Genomic DNA, 17064 nt, shown 5'->3' with positions numbered 1-17064 from the left:
CACCAAAGGAGCAGTAAGCTCTTCTGCATGGCTGCCTGGTTTATTAAGGCTACTGCACCTGTGTCTGCTCCATGTAGGAGTTCCATCTCCTCCGGAGCAGGTCTGCCTTGTTTCTATTTGGCAATTAGCACAGTGTGTGACGCAAATGGTATTTTAAGTAAAAGGCCTCTGGGCTTTGTTTTTTCTGAAGGAGTAACAGCAGGACAAACAAAACTTGATGAGCCTCAGAGCAACCAGCTCAATGAGTGTCACATCCTTTCAGAAAAGACAGGTTAATTCACTGACCAAAGGCGTTCCCAGAGCTTCACCACACAGGGGGAAATCGCATTTGCTTACCGTGGCTTCTCCACCCACGTGTTTGTCCCTCATTACTTCCTCTTTTGAAAGAGAAAGTAAACAACGTGCATAGTGGCCCATTTGGATCCCACTGCTTCCCCTGCATACAGCAGGAAATAGCGGCAACTTCCGTCTTTAAAAAAAAGTTGGACTTACTGGGTTGGTTTTTTGTGGCACGAAGAAGACTAGAAGGGGTAGGAGGCAGACGACGTCATGAGAGGGACCTGCGAAAATCCGTGAGTGCGCAATAAAATGCTCATTTGATGGAGCTCCCAGATAGCTTATATAGCACAATAATACTCATTAGTTATGCATTTCTACATGCATTTGTTTCATGGACTCCAGATATATGCCCTACCTACACACACACAAGATAATACTGGGTAAAATTCAACATAAGGCCTATTTAGAGTAGAGCCATTGAAATGAATGGGACACCCTATTTCAGAGATTCTGTGACATGATGAGTGATGAGCAATGCAGCTCCCCCTCCATCGCTTCAGTTTGTGAACATTTTTTTTTAATGACTCAGTGTCTGCGCAGACACATACCATTTTTCTACAACTATGCAGGAATGCTCATCCAGTGCTGGTTTTCAGTTGGCAAAATGTCAAGAGACCACAATCCCCCACCTTGCAATGTCCCAGTTTTAGGAATCTCATCATCCCATTTTAAACATTTTCTAGAAGACTTCAGCCTAGGCTGCTTACTGTCATTATGATTAGGAACATGTCACTGCTCTCTATCTTTTCCGCCACCACTCACTTCATATTCACTCTAAACCATTGATTCACATTTTTAAGAATCGTCCCGATTTTAGCCTGTTACTGCACAATCCTATACATGTTTACTCAAAAGTAATTTCCACTCTGTTCAGTGAAGCTCAGGCTGCCATTACATCAGGCTTTTTATCACACAATTTACAGGAGCTTTTGCTTCTAGATTCTTTGTGGGATTAAGATCAGCTCCTTTACATGTGCGGACACGGGCTTTGATTCCAGGAATTCATTTGTCTGCAAGTTCTATAAGTTTCCTTGTACAGCGCAACTCCATCATTACACACAGCTGATATATTGAATGAATGCTCCTTGCTGTGTTCTCCAGTCTTTAAAAGCAGGATAAAGGTCAAAATGCACGGGAGACATTCTGGAGATTGACGGCGTTGTGTAAAGGACCCACAAACATCTGCAAGTGATCAATCGCAAGCGTGCAATAAAAGTCTCAAGTAGAAATGCTCTCACTCTCTACCAAGTATGTTTAGGATTGCAGTATTAATAGTTATTCCTTTGGCTAGTGCTATGCCAAACATTTCTTCCACATATTTTTCACTGCTCTCAATGAATTGCTTTTGAAAAGAAATTCAAAGGAGAATTTTTTTTCAGAGAAATTCTTATAGATTGGGTTCATGATCTTATGTTTAAGTTAATTATGAGATGGCGGAGGCATATGCATGTGAGTATCCTGCCTTTCATTGTATACTCATCTCTCTATCAATCTATATGCTCCTTGGGTTCCTTCACTTCAGTTAAAACCCTGAGGAAGATATCATGAGGTAATTCTTCCCATAGGGCTTTTTCGGATCAGGAAGTGCAGTCAGTCTGGGAGACTGCAGAGCAATAGAAAGATGTGTAATAGAAATGGGGAGAAATACACACTACACTATTGGCCACTTCAAATTTTCTCTGCCAGTTTTGTGCTTGCACCCTCCCCCTCCCCCATACAATGCCCTGGAATGACACTAGGGGCAGAATCCAATGGGGTACTTACACCTCTGCCAATTCTCTAGTGTGCTGCTGATTCCGCTGAGCAAGTTGGGTCAACAATTGGGTCCCACCAATTCTGTTGTGTGAGCAGGACCCACCGCTATCACAACAGTGATTTAGCACTTCCCAAAGGAAGCCTGAAATGAGCGGGAATGCTCGTTTTTCAATTAGGGAGGGTTGGCGGAGTTTCCTTATGCAAGCTCTGTTGACCCGTCCTGTTCCAGAAACTAGCGACCCACTTGCGAACAAGAATTGGCAGGATGAAAGGGAATCGAGGAAGGTGTATGTGCCCCATTGGAGTAGGTAAATACATTCTCTGCTGTTGCCGCCACTTGCAGTGGGAGCACAAAAAGAAAAAAGAAAAACCCTGAGGAAAAAAGAAAGGTAGTGCTACAACCAATGGTGAGCATTACCTGTGAGAATCTCTTGAGAATGTCTCCTCTCATTGTCCTTCCATTTCTCTGCCCACAAACAGGGTGGAGAGTTTCGAGAGGCCATTTGCACACACCTCTACCTTTAGCACCAATTGAACAGCTCATGAAGTTGGACAGAATTTAAAATTCCGAAGTCACCATTTATTGCTACCGCTCTGGAATTTACAGGACATATAAACAGGGTGAGAGTTGAGTACAACCCTTGGTAAACACTCCAAATACCATTGCCAAGCTACCAGAATTGTACTAGCTTGGCCAGAATTTCCTCTTTCTGGCTAGTTGTCAGAAAAGAAGAGCATAAACACTGTAACCAATGCTTTCGTTATTTCCCCCTTTTCTTTTTTCTGTTTCCTCTCAATAGAAAAAGACACTCTACTCATGATCAGAGGCATTTTTCCTCTGAGGATCTTCTTTGCTGAACAAAATAAAACCCTTTGTTCCATTCAGGGCAAAGCCACTTGTGCAGAGGCATCACAGCCTGAGATGCTTGCATTTTGGGGAAAGAAAAGGTGACAACCCTAAGTCTAAATTAGAATCTTTAAGTAAAAGAACATAGACATGAACGGGAAAAACAAGGACAAACACTTCATAAAGAGAGAAGCGTTTTGCTGAATACTCTTAATATTTGTATAGCTATGTTTTACAAAAAGACGGTATTTTCATGTGGTTTGGGGCATGGTTAGATTTAGCAGTTGCATTTTATAGCCCATGAAATTAAAGGGCTGTTGGAAATTATAAACAGTTTCTGCCAGTGAAAATAAGGGTGCCTTTGGTAAGGTTATGAGAGATTAATACACAGCCTGTGCATAAATGAAAGAGTAGCCTACGGTAACCCTGAAATTTAATTTTGCGGTTATTGCTATTTCTACTTTAGCTGCGTTGACTGGCAGAGATATGCCAGACCTGTCATTACTGAGATAGTTCCACCCATCACCAAGAAGAAACTTCGCCCCACACACCCTGGCGTTCTGACAATTTCTCAGTGCAAAGTAGGCTGGGAAAGCGAGTCCAGGGTTGCCCTTGTCTTCGCAAGCAGAGAGATGCTTTCCCAGAAGCATTGACTACAAATCCCAGAATGCTAAGCGATTCCTCTACCACTGCCTGGGAAAAAAGAAGTAAAAGGCAGCATCTTTTTTATTATTATTTTTACCGGGTCTTTTGGATGCTGCTGCTGTTGAGACGAGTTGCACTTAGAAGTAAAAGGCGGTGAGTTTTTTAAGTTCAGTAAACTTTTAAATTTACTGGTATTCCGCGCGTGTTTTGCAACTCATCAAAACGAACCTACCCCCTTCCCCGGCTGCTTGCCCAATTCACTTTTCGAAATAATACGGGAACTGCCAAACTTTGTGTTACCAATGTCGATCCTTCCCGTTCTCTTCCTCTGTTGGTGCTCAGTCCTTAAAAGGAGATGGAGGAACCCTGCAGTAAACCAGATAAGACCTTGCATATGGTGATTGTTTAGGGTTTGGTTGTGCTCCACCCCTCAATGCACTCTGCCCTGCGGGAAATACTCGAGCAAATGAGTCTCGATGGTCATTGGAAGTCATTGAAATTGGTGGTCTCGGCTCCACTCTTGATTTGGGTGATGGTAATTCAAGGCTAGGAAGCAACACAAGTCAACGTTTGACTCACCCCTTTGATTTAACACAGAGTCACATTGGCTCTGCTATGAAGAGAGAATTTAGGTAAAGTTGGAAACTCTGGTGCGCCTTATTTGATCCATCTCTGAGTTCTTCCCTAAAATGTAACACCTTCTCGATACTTACTTTATAAACTGTAATTTGGCCAGCCAAAAGAATTTGGAGAAATTTAGCAGAGGTTTTGTCGTTGTTGTTGTTTTAAATAAAACTCAGGAAGCCTGGCTTCTTAGTTACTACACAAGCATTTAGCAACAACAGCAACAAAAAGGGATCTGTGCAGTGCATTCTACTCAGAAGCAAGTCCCATTGAGTTCAACGTGGTTGACTCCCAGGAAAGTGGGTATAGGACTGCAACCATAGTCCGTTCAGAATTTTATTCCACTGCGAGCCAGTTCCTAGGCTTGTTTATTTAGAAGTAAGCCTCACTAATTTCAGTGGCTCTTCCTTTCAAGTACATAGCTTTTTGAGGCTGTAGCTGTAATGCCAATGCTTGTCTCTAAGACTGCAGTGCTAAACTTATTTACCTTGGAGGGAAAAGGGCAGGATATAAATGTTTAAATGTAACAAATCATAAATAAATAACGGCCTCGCCAAATTCAGTGGAACTGGCTTCTGAAGCAACATTGTGTGGATAGGGCCAGTTAGTAGCCTAATGGCTGTTGTGAAATGAAGGCAGCTTGCAAGAATTCAAAGGCACCCCCATTTTATAACACATTGCAGTTATCTAACCTGGAGGTTATGAGAGGATGGGTCATAGGCTGGCTCTATCTCTAATGGGGGGTGGGGTCGTGCTTTTAAAGTTCCCTGTATGTGATGCTTAAAATAATAAGCATCTAGTATTGACCAGATTGATTACCACTGAAAGGATTTTTGCATAGATCAATGGGCCTAAATCAGTCTGCCCTCTAGATGTTGGACTACAATTCCTATCATCCCCACCAGCATTTACACAAACACTCCCAACCATAAACTCATTCTTTTTATATATAAAAAAGCAGCTCATAATTACGCAAGGGTATTTGTGTTAAGTCTTTATTTTAAAATTGTGAAGAGCCCAGCTGTGCTTTTTAAAACAAACTGAAATTATTTTATTGAAAGCATGTGAGCTTTCAGGCACACATAGTCAGATGTTCTGGTCTACAAATGCGATACCGCACAGCAAAGAGTTAGTTAGAAGAGTAAGTTTTACTTTAAATATATGCAATTTTTTGTCCAAAAATGATATGACAATTTCCTGTCTGGAGTCAGTCAGGAAAGGAATGTAACTATCTTCAGCTAAAAAGATGTAGCTTTTTTGAACAGCAGGAATACCAGCAAATAATGCAAAGGCTATAATCTTTTCTCTGGATTCAGCTTGAGGATCATAGGAAGAATGCTAGCGGGATATTCATTTTATCCCCATATTGCCCCAAGTCTGTTTGTTTGTAAATTCTGTGACTAATCTGTTGCTATTTCTCTACTTGACCAGGTTTTTATTTTCTCACACTCATTTTTTTTATTTTATCACTCTCCACAGAACCAAGTTTCCACAAATCTCTGAAAAGTTATGTACATGCCTCAGATTAGACTTTAATCCTTAGACATTTGCAGGTCTGCTTTTTCTCCCACTGTTTTGGAAAGAGATTATTTGCAAAGCAAGTCGCTTATGCCATACAATTTTTCTTATGGATGATAAATGTGACCTGTCCCGCCAGTAAATAGGATGTAATGTTATACTTGGCGTATCAGCTATTTTTTCCCCTCTTCAAGGTCAGAAATAGGAGATGGCAGATACTGAAAGCACAGTCATAAACACCAGTGTGATCCAGGTAAGGTATTAATAGCAAAAGTCTTTTACATTTGATTTTTTAAAAGACCTTTGGCATTATCGAAGTATTGTATAGGTTTAAACTTTCTTAGGGTGCAATCCTACGCATGTTTATATATATATATATATATATATATATATATATATATATAAAAGCCCTACAACTCCCAGCATGCCCCAAGCAGCCATGTCTGGGGCATGCTGAGAGTTTTCTTGTCTAAATATGTATAGGATTGCACCCTTAAATGGTGGTGTTTTTTTCAACAGAAGTATGTTTTATTAGTTTTTATCTGTGATTTTTAAAAAGGCTAATTCACTTTGCCTAATATTAGCCCTGGGATCATGGTAAACTTAATGCGCAGTACAGTGTACCATGAAGCAGGCATCTGGTTGCTCTCTTGCACAGATTGATTTTTCAGCCTCTGTACGTGTTTAAAAAGCAATTCTCTTCACCATGGGTGAAAAATCAATCTGGCCAGCTGATGGACCAATTGGACAATCGCTTTGTTGTATGGCCATAGTTCAGTGGCATAGTACATTATTTTTGTGCAGAAAGTCCTAGTTTCATTTCCAGTTCAAAAGATCTACCTTGCCTGAGAACCTGGACAGCTGAGATAGACCTATGGTCTGACTCAATATGAGTGTGAGTTTTTGCTTATGTGTATTAGCTCTAAATTTTAAACAATAGCAATTGAAGGCAATTAAGTTGATATTAAATATTATGAAGGTAGATCTGTCTTTGATGTGCCATATGATACCGAGGCTCCCTTTTATCCAGATGAATACAATCTATAGATAGATATAGGAAAAATACAGCACCACTGCTGTAGGCCAATGAAAATCAACTGGTTCAAAACTCAGTCGAAACTTAGTCCACCAAGTTGGGTGGTTAGGTGGCAGGTGAGAGAGAATTACTACTGAATCCCATAAGTTATCTAAGAAGTTAGAACCGAGTCTTATTCTCGATTTAAAGCAGCTTGACCAAGAAACTGCTCCAAAACAATTCATTCTTGTCAGTCTGACCCAGGCAATTTGGTGCCCACTGGATATTTTGGCTTACAACTCCCATAAGCGCCAGCTAGCATCATGAATGGTCAAGGATTCTGGGACTTAAAATTGATAGGCACTAGGTTGTCTACTGCTGGTCTAACCCATGGTACCTTGCATTAGGCACTCAAAGGCCTCTTCAGTCTTGCAAAGTGAGGGCTGCCATGTGGTGTTTTTTTCAGCAGATGGTAACGGAAAAGAATACTTAACACTTCTCCTTCCAGTTGCTTTGCCCCTGAAACTCTACTTATAGCTGCAGGGTTGTTGATTTGTATTTACATCACAGGACAGAGAGACATCTCTCACAGGACAGAGGGCCATTTTTACTCAAGCCAGTGAGCAAGCCTTACCTAAAACCTTACAAGGGTACTGTGCCACATGATGTCAAGATATTTCCTCGCTGGTCTGTCTGATTTCCTCGTAGTTCCTTCCTTTGGCAGTACCCAAGGTGAAGCCATCACTTAGGTCTGAGTCCTGCTCCATCGCATCTGCTCTCTCCACAGGGGGTATAATTAGAGAGATCGCCTGCATTAAATGCAGGATTGCAAATCTTTTTGGCAATTAGGGGATAATCTACACCTGCAGGCATTTTAGCATGGAAGAGGGATGCTTCTGAATGTTCCCTGCTTCTGTGATCAGCACTCACAGGACACACGGCACTGATGTGTAGTGCAATTTCAGGAGTGCCGTTGCAGGAGCAAGTGTGCCCCATTACGCTGGTTGTGCGTGTGGATCGGCCAGAAGTGGGCGATGCTGGGCAGATGATGTGGCTATGGGGCAGAGATTTTTTTTAAGGACTCATGAGGCAAGCGCATGAGCGCAGACGTGCAGCAACACATGGGGGGATAGGAATTCCATCAAATATGCGCTCCTGTGCAGAGATATGTTTGTATTAAAACAACAACCACACAATCGGCGGTAAAACATGCCAGTACCCCTCCAAAACATGAGGTAATGGCAGACAGGTCCACTTCCGCACACATCCGATACCCATTCACATGCCCCTCACAACTGATTGGCTGTTCGCTGAGCCTGGAACTCGCAGCGAACAGCAACAACCTCGCAAAGAGGAGGCACACCACAAACGTTCTTTGGAATTGAAGCGAGAGAGCAGGAAAAATAGCAACAACAGTCAGGGATATTCCAGGAAAATTGAGAGATGGAGTCGAGATCACCACGAGAGCAGGTGAATGTCATATGCCCCATTAGTGATGACTGTAACACAATCCTGCAATAAATGGCTGGTGTAGACTCCCCTTAGGTTAAGAATTTAGAGGTACAGCATGATATGAACTGAATGCAAGTTGCATGGATTTGATCATGGTGGGGGGTGGAAAGGCCAGGACAGGACACAGAGGAGATATGCAAATGTTGGTTCCTGTTCCTTTCAATCACAGTTTCTCCTACTTGATCAATGTTAGTTGGGTTGGCTAAATCTGCATGTTGTTCTTGGGCTTCTCCTCTCCAGAAAGATCCAAACGAAGCTCTAGTTATTGCTGTGACTACGAGGGCCATTTTCAACCTGGAAAAGGAGCATGAGATCTTCTTGATGAAGGGGAAAGATGAGTACCTGAAGCATCAGCAAGCTAATGAGAACAACCCCTTGGAGCAAGGGACAGCCTTCGCTTTTATTCAGGTAAAAGTGCCCTGAACTTGCTCTTCTCAAGGCCTGTTTGTGAATTATAGACCTTGTATCTTCCAGAAGGAATCCTCATCTTAAAGCCAGTGAATGCTCTGGTGCTGAAATAAAATAAAGGCAGAACATGGATGTAAGTTCTGCAACAGTGGCTACAGTTTGTTTTCCACTTGCAGTGTGAATCTAGCTTTGCAGTGTGTGCTTTACACCCATATGTATGTAGACTGTCAAATCCTTGATTGGTGGTCATAGAATCATAGAATAGCAGAGTTGGAATGGGCCTACAAGGCCATCTAGTCCAACCCCCTGCTCAATGCAGGAATCCACCCTAAAGCAATTCTCAGTCAGCAAGAACTCCAGGGGTGCAGTGCTGCACAGATTTTCCATTTGAATGAAGTCACTGGAGGCTTACTGTCATTATTGGCATTTTTGTAATATTTGTACCTTATTTACAAATACACAAGCTGAGCACAGGTGGAGGCTTGCAATTTAAACAGTCCAATAGAAATCCCCAAATCTTCTAGAGCTCTGACTTTGCTCTCTGATGCAGTTCTCTGTCTGTGTCCCAGCTTCAGAAAACTACAGCCTGCTTGCATTTACATTAGCGTAGCTGGATGTTAGCATTCCCAGAGAAGGTAGAGGCAGAAAAGACATGCACCATTCTAGAAAGAGTCTGCCTGATTACATAGCCTTTGTTAAAGCCAATCTCCTCAACAAAGGGAAGATGCTTGAAATTCTGGAAACTTGTGGATTTGTGGTTTTATTTCATTCTTCAGATCTCAATCCAGCTCACACCAGGATTTGTGTTTTCAGGGTAGGGAAGGCACTTTCAAACCACCTCCAACGAGCTTAAAATATCAGATCTGCCTTCATCCAAAGTATATCCGCTCATGGCCAGCCTTCTGAGAAATCAGTAGTAATGCATCTCTGGGCTGCTTCTTTCAGGCCATACAGTCTGTGAACAAGAAGCTTCTTGAAAGGTACCCGGAGGAGAAGGGTCTCTTTGACGTCATTGTTCTCTCCAATAATAGTCCAGCAAGTGGTGTCCGCATCATCAACAGTGCTAAAAAATATGGTAGGTTGCCTATTCACAACATCATTGGAGATTTCTTTAAACACTTGTATACACAGAGGCTTGCTTGCACACTGCAGGGTTGAGGATTTTTTGGTTTTGTTTGAATTTCTGCACATTGCTGTGGTAAGTCATATGTATTTGATAAATTAGAAACTAAGGTATGGACTGAAGGGGATTTAGAGCCATCCAATCCTATGCCAGTCTAGAGAGATAGCAGTTAGCATGGAACAGAAGGCTGGTTCACATTTACACAGCACCGCTGTGCTGTTGCATGATTTCAGCGGCCTGAAAAAAGGCTCATGCAGTTCCACAAATCATGGCAGCCATGAGCAAAGCAACTGCGTGGAGGCAGTTTTCACAAATAACCCCTGTGTATTTCCAAGGTGCCCACTTGGGAGCCACTTTAAATGTCAGCTGGCCCACAGCATGGGGTATGGCAGGGAGTAATAGGAAACAAAGAGCACCAGTAACTCAGATGCCATCGGTGATTTATGATCTATTCATATTAAGAGTATTTTATTCTTAATATAACTGTGATCAGGACAATATCAGTTATGGACTCAACAAGCTCTGAAGTAGACAGATAATATCTTTCTAAAAGCAGGGAAGATGGGAAAGTCTAGTTTCTGTGCTCTGGTTGGCTCAGAAATGCAGTGTCCACATGCACCAGTGAAAGCTAATGCCTGCATGTCCTTCTCCTCTGTGTCGTGGGAGTGAGATGGTGTTCATGCTGCCCAATGCACTTGTGACCAGGTAACCACATTCTGAAAATTTTTGTGAACCACCCAGAGAGCTTTGGCAATTGGGCAGTATAAAAATGCAATAAATAAATAAATAAAATGTATTGTTATGGACATGCTTCCAGTAGAAGATGCAATATTGTTGCAGCCTCCCCAAAACTTTCAGGCAAAGTATCCAGATTACAGGAAACTTAGTGTGGTGGGGAATTTTTGTTAGGTACATGGCTTGGGTGGCCATGTGCCCTACCTTACAGAGATCAGTCCTGTATTTGCTGTCAGAGGGCAATCCTCTGCTTAAAGGCATCCTCTATTTCAAGGGCCATCCAGTCCAAGTCCAGTTTAAAAATAAAGAACCATCAGGAGGGAGATCAGAGCAGGGGTTTTGAGGTTGCCCATCAGAAGTTAGTGCCTGGACAGCAGACCGAGCAAGCACACAAGTCAGCTGGTCACAGATTTCCCCATTATAGGGAGATCTTTTATTTCCATTTAAATTATAGCACTTAAAATCTGTTTCCTCTGCTGTCCTCTTCTTTGGTGATGCGTAAGTGGCCATCTTAGAAAAAGCAAGAAAGAGCAGTAAGAATGTGCTGCATTTTGGCATTGCCTAGGTCACTGTTTCTTCCATGGTGGTATGAGGATGTGAGATGGGGAAACTATGGAATTATGTGAGTAGAAACATGAGACACTTTCGAAATGGCAAAGGTGTGGCCTCTCGTTCTGAGTCATAAGGAGTCATCAAGGTAAAGATTAACCAGCTGTATTTATTTCATAAACTTGTGTGGGTGTAACAGGCACACTTGAGGCCATGCCACAATCCTCATAGCACATCAGAACTGAAACAGAGATTTCAGCTAGTTTCAAATGCCTGTTAAGCTGCCTCAAACAATCCACATTTCTCATAGAACCCCAATAGCATAGGTGCACATTCATTTTAACAAAGCTTCTGCCTGGGGGGAAATCATGGGGGAGAAAATTTGTTTGCTTCACTTTTTTATTATTATTATTATTTATTATTGCATTTATATCCTGCCTTTTTTCCTCCAAGGAACCCAAGGCGGCGTACATAATCCTCCTCCTCTCCATTTAATGTGAACATAACTGTTTTTGCACTTTTGAATCATTGCATTCTCAAATTAATACATAAGCCAAAATTTTCAGTTATCCTTTGAGATTTGTTCTTTTCTGAATTTTGCAGTGGAGTTCTCCTGTCAAAAAATATGTGTATATTAGGGAAACCTGCACATAAAAATGTGTATCTTGGTGGAAAACATTTTCAGAAAGCATTATATTAGGAACATTGCTTGCAAAAACGTGTAATTGCCTACAAAAATGCACATATTGGTGTATAAATTTTCATGGAAACTTTAAAAAAACACCTCAAAGTAGGATTAAAATTGAGATTAAGGGAAACTTAAATTGTCAAATTGATGCATCCTTACTTACACCACTTCATTGCTTTGATAACATAAAAATATCTCCTTGGTGTATCCATTCATTCATAGTACAGGCTATTTCATGTCTTGGATACACTAGATATATGAACTAGTGCGAACCCAGGGATATGAAGGGACAGACATGGTTGAGGAGACTACAGGCACTGGCTTCCACTAGGGCCCAAGCCCTTAGGAAATGTGTAGGTCAGGGGTGGGAAACCTATGGCCCTCCAGATGTTGTCCAGTGACTGTTCCCATCATCCTTGACCATTGCCAAAGCTGGCTGGAATGAATGGGAGTCCAATGAATGTGCACAGATTAAACCATTTAAATAGCTGGGATGAAATGGCTTGAGCAGGATAGGTACTGCGGTATACAGGATGGAGGGTTTAACCCTTCACCCTCACTGAGCTCCTGATGAAAATTGCCTCCCTAAAGCTGGTATTCAACCCAGGAGGGTGGTTCTTCTTAGTACCAGTATGAGTCCCCCTGACGCACCTCCACGCACACATGCACAAACATGGATAATAGCAGCTTTGGGGTGATTTTTGTCAAGATTGTGGCGAGGGAGAAGGATTAATGCTGTAGTGACATCTAGTGACAATTTCCAAGCATTACAAATGCAAGATTCTTTTAAAAAGCAAAAAGACACACACTTGAGTTTCATTTCAGTGAGGATGCTCATTTGAAAGCATGTCTATATGCCAGCCAAGTAACCAGCCATAGAAAGACTGCTACATAGAGTGTTTGTGTAAATTCAACCTAAAGTTAATCAATAGGAAACAAAAGTGCAACACGGTATTTTAATTTGAGGCCGATAAAAGTAGAAAATGAAAAATGCCCAATATTGTGCAATTTGATATACCTGGTATTGAGCTTTAATGTCCTTTAATGATCTGGTACCTGGTTATTTAAAGGACTGCCTTCACACATATGAATGTACACAAGTATGGAGTACTCTCTGGTCTCCCGTTAAATCATCCCCATTTCATGAATTATTATTATTATTATTATTATTATTAGTAGTAGTAGTAGTAGTAGTAGTTATTACATTTATATACCGCCCCATAGCCGAAGCTCTCTGGGTGGAATGCAAGAAACAGGGCTTTCTCTGCAGTGGCACAGGCTGTAGAATTTTCTCCCTGGGGATACCCATCTTTGTGCTTTTAAATATGTTCTGAATACATTTTTATTCTGGAAAGCTTTTTATGGTCAGAACTGTGTATCCTAAACTGTGTTATTTATGTGTGTTTTTCATTATGGATAGTAAAAATGTTGTTATTGCTGCATTTGTATGCCACTTTCAGAAAATAGTTTATATTTAAAAGGTGGAGTATCAATGTGTAAAATAAATTAAAAATAAAACCATACCTTCATGTTACAAAGACGTTTGGAGTTGGGGATATTGCACCACCTGCAATCCTCCGATTTCATACATTCAAACAGTCTTATGCCTCTTTTCCTCTGTGGGGGCAGGGAGAAAGAGACTTGAGGAATGGGGGTGCATTTTGAAATGGAAAAATGACAAGTGTTTACTAGTTTGTCCCTGAGAATGAGACATTATGATACGGTGCATTTTCTTCTTGCATGCTTTGAAATTCCCTTGTATTTCCCTTTTATCGTTCTCATTAGAATTAATTTGTTTGTTTCTGGATTTTAAGGTCTGGAGATTTCCAAGTTTTGCTTTGTCAGTGATGAAGATTCTACTCAGTACTTGAAGACCCATAATGTGAAGCTTTTTCTCTCAGCTGACAGGACAGATGTGTGCAATGCACTTCAGCGGGGTTTGTTTCTTCTTCTACTCCTTAATTATTATTATTTAGCTGCAATACTCAGTCTTACATTTTGTTGCTATCTCTCTGGCTTATACCCTGGGCCCGACATACCTCCTTGCTTACATCCTGCCACAAATTCCATTGCCACAAAACTATCTGGGTACTACCAAGTTCAAAATAACAAGTACACACACAGAGAGAGAGAGAGAGAGAGAGAGAGAGAGAGAGAGAAACCTCCTCAATGCTTGTTTCCAGCTCTGAATTTCTCTCAGTAGGTTTGCATTCTACCAGATAAATCCTCAGGACAGCTGTTGTGCTGTATATGCCAAATCCCAATTGGAGTCGCTGTTTAGTGGGGTGGGTCGCCACCGCAAGGTTAGTCATGAGGAAATTAAGCCTGTGCCTTTTTAAAAAAGAATAGAAATTCCATGCAGTGTTCCTCACACATTTCAACTGAGTCACTACAGACGTCCTGAGGGACACTGTGGGGGTGAGGGGGGGACATGGGGTGTGTGGAGTTGGGGAAGAGAGGCTTCAACCCTAAGACAGACTGTTCTGTCTCTTTCCCTCTGCTGTCTCTTATGACAAGTAAGCTGAGTGCATCAAAGACAACCAACCTGTCCTCCTTTTTCTGAAGGCTGATGGCAAAACAAAACCCTCGTCAGTTGTGACATCTAAAAGCTTTAATAGTTTATCATGAGCCAACTGTGCAGCCATGGAGCATTCCACTCACTTTTTCTGTCTTGTGCAAACAAACATCGTATCTGCCTCCCCTTGAGCTGGTGAGATCGCCTAAGGTGAGGGAAGGGGGATATTTAAATTGGGGCCTACTCCAAACTGTATCTGCCGCATGTCTCTGCTGAACAGGCAGTAAAACAATCTGTCTGTCTCACAGGCGTTTCGGCAGCCCTCATCTTCCAGCAAGAGATCCAGGCTCCCAGCACCCAACTGCGTGTTGTTTTCGATGGTGATGCTGTACTCTTTTCAGATGAGACCGACCGTGTCTTTCGTGAGGAAGGGCTGGAGGAGGCTGTAAAGTATGAGAAGAGTATGGAAGGTGTGCCCATGGGAGAGGTATGGTGGCTGACATTCCTTATAAAGAGATTCCCTTCTCCTCATCCTTGATATGCACCCATTTTCCTCACAGGGTATGTGCATGACTTCTGCTTTCAAGGCTCATTTCTGGTGGAGACTGGTGGCTCCAATATCAGTGGGGCAGTGAATCTGTTCCAGGTTTCAGTCAGAGCTCTAAAGAGGCTTTACACCGTGGACAGCTCCTTTAGAGTTCTGACTGATTCATCACCTCACTGACATCAGAGTCACCAGCCTCCACTCCTTACTCTCTAATGCAGGGGTGTTGAACCTCAGGTCCAGGGGAGACGAGGTGTGGCAGTGGTGGCAAATGGTGGGTGGGGAGGCAACCCATAGCAGTGATGGTGGTGGTGGCAAAGTCCTGGCAGAGGGAGGGGAGTACACAATTCACTACTACTCCCACTCCAGCACCTTAGGCCTCATGAGGGGGCCAGCCCCAGTGGAGATGGTGTCAAAAGATGGGGCCTTCTTGGTTATAGCACTTTGTCTCTGGAATTCCCTTCCTTTACCCATCTATCAGGCTCCCTCTGTGGTGAATTGTATGAAATGTATTCAAATGGTTTTGATTTTAATAGAGTTTGATCTGCGCTGGTGTAATGGATTTTGCAACAGCTTCTATTTGTTAATTGTGTACTTCTGGCTTTTATGTTATTGCTGGCCACGTTAAAAATCTTTGGGATTGACAGACAAGTTATAAATACTTCACATGAATTTATTACAGATACTCCAGCACTGGGCAACGTGTGACCCACCGATGAAGGCAGCTGGGCCAGCCAGGTGCTTGACACCACCACACAGTTGCATTCCCAGGAAGATTTACTGAGTCCCTCATGGATTTCAGGAGTGGGGGGATTAGGGTTTGAGGGTCATATTATCAAGGCCTAAGAGGCCATGGGCGAGTTCAAAAATGCACGTTCATCAACTAATAACTGGCAACAGCGTGGCTAACAGCTTTCTTATGACCTGACATAACATCAAACACAGTCCTTTCCAATGACTTCAGTGGACATGTTCAGCTGCAAATCATCAAATGACACACATTCATATGTCAAATCAGCCTTGCAAAGTGCCACAGTTGCCAGACAATTCAAAGTGACCAGGAATGTGCTTGTCTTGTATCAATCTATCGTGACAAAAAAACCTCTCTGTGTGATTACTACACAGTGATCCACTGAACACTAAATTCCAACAGGCATCTATTGTTTGTGTGTAGCACAGGTATGGGCAACTTGTGGCCCTCCAAATGTTTTGGCCTACAACTCCCATCATCCGTCACCATTGGCTGTGCTTGGCAAGGCCTGAGAGGAGTTGTAGGCCGAAACATCTGGAAGGCCACAAGTTGCCCACTCCAGTTGTAACGGAACCCCACTCCCTCCCTCTGTGTGGAATGGCTGGGTCTCAATTTCTGTTCTCCAATTGTTCTGTGGAATAATACAATCACTTCTTCTCTCTCCTACATACTATAATTTGCAGGGCCCATTGAAAGCCTTTGCTTTGCACCTTGGGAAAATGCGCAAGAAGTTTGATCAAGAGGATTCCCCCATCCGCACCTACCTGGTTACTGCCCGCAGTGGCCGTGACATGGGCACCCGGGCCATCAAAACCCTCAGAGAATGGGGCCTGGCCATTGACGAAGCCTTCTTCATGGATGGAGCGCCGAAGGGCCCCATATTGTCCAAGATCCAGCCCCACATTTTCTTTGATGATGGTCTTCACAATATCCAGGGGGCCCAGGATGTTGGCATACCCTCTGCCCTGGTCCCTTGTAACTGCAAAGAGGGACCAAAGGCACTCAATATCGTGATGTAGGAAGAGACCAAGTGACAGCTGGGCAAGGTTTCTGGCCGAAGGGACAAGGGTGAAGCTCTGAATCCACCTGGACCACATTTTGGGACAAAGGGAACGAAACTGCTGTGAAAGGATATGATGCATTATCACGATATAATTGGCACAGCAGAAAGCTCAAAATGCAAAAAGAAAAGATGCTTGAAATAGAATAAATTGATGACTTCTTGTCCTCTGCCTTAATTTTTTTATTCTCCATTTACTGCCCTTAGATGTTTTATGTCTTATTTCTGCGAAGGTGATTCCTAACAAAATGTACATGCACTGAAATGGCAGCTCCACTGTTCAAAAACACAGAAAAACAACACTCATCAGAGATATAAACTTGGCCTCTGCTTGCAAGTGGATTTCATTTTCAGAATGCCGGTCCACAACTGCCATGCAAAATTAACCATGTTCTCCAAATACCACTTCTGTTGAGAACTGCTTTTGTTCCCAAAC

The 17064-nt window shown here is 42.5% G+C and overlaps 3 protein-coding genes across 5 annotated transcripts in view; 2 read left to right on the top strand and 1 right to left on the bottom strand.

Moving 5' to 3' along the window:
- Positions 1-3948, bottom strand: part of SYT8 (synaptotagmin 8) — a 30721-nt gene extending 26773 nt beyond the window's left edge. Inside the window, exon 1 of one of the 2 annotated variants that reach the window (XM_063117120.1) lies at positions 3887-3948. The gene's annotated coding sequence lies outside the window, so the exon portion shown is untranslated. Of the gene's footprint in view, positions 1-3818 lie in introns of both variants that reach the window. The other variant, XM_063117119.1, reaches the window with a different exon arrangement.
- IGF2 (insulin like growth factor 2) overlaps positions 1-17064 on the top strand; it is a 960921-nt gene that overhangs the window by 703104 nt on the left and 240753 nt on the right. The window lies entirely within an intron of this gene.
- Positions 3649-16806, top strand: LOC134392639 (cytosolic 5'-nucleotidase 1A-like). 2 transcript variants are annotated; one of them, XM_063117121.1, is made up of 7 exons: positions 3649-3739; positions 5923-5981; positions 8496-8663; positions 9609-9738; positions 13573-13695; positions 14582-14760; positions 16252-16806. In XM_063117121.1, exons 2-7 carry the CDS (start codon positions 5937-5939, stop codon positions 16585-16587), a joined length of 981 nt encoding a protein of 326 aa, XP_062973191.1. In that variant the 5' UTR covers positions 3649-3739; positions 5923-5936; the 3' UTR covers positions 16588-16806. The 2 variants fall into 2 exon arrangements, with proteins under 2 accessions (XP_062973191.1, XP_062973192.1); XM_063117122.1 differs by lacking the exon at positions 3649-3739 and adding an exon at positions 4134-4218.

The sequence above is a fragment of the Elgaria multicarinata genome, chromosome 2 (genome assembly GCF_023053635.1).
Source record: "Elgaria multicarinata webbii isolate HBS135686 ecotype San Diego chromosome 2, rElgMul1.1.pri, whole genome shotgun sequence".
NCBI classification, from domain to species: Eukaryota; Metazoa; Chordata; class Lepidosauria; order Squamata; family Anguidae; genus Elgaria; species Elgaria multicarinata.
The sequence above is the reverse complement of the archived record's forward strand: the minus strand, read 5'-3'. Positions and strand labels throughout refer to the sequence as shown.

Excerpts from the sequence above, each read along its gene's own strand:
- LOC134392639 (XM_063117121.1), top strand. The coding sequence starts at position 5,937 with ATGGCAGATACTGAAAGCACAGTCATAAACACCAGTGTGATCCAG. Across the intron at positions 5,982-8,495 it reads TAAACACCAGTGTGATCCAG|AAAGATCCAAACGAAGCTCT; the intron begins GTAAGGTATTAA and ends TCTCCTCTCCAG. Across the intron at positions 8,664-9,608 it reads CAGCCTTCGCTTTTATTCAG|GCCATACAGTCTGTGAACAA; the intron begins GTAAAAGTGCCC and ends TGCTTCTTTCAG.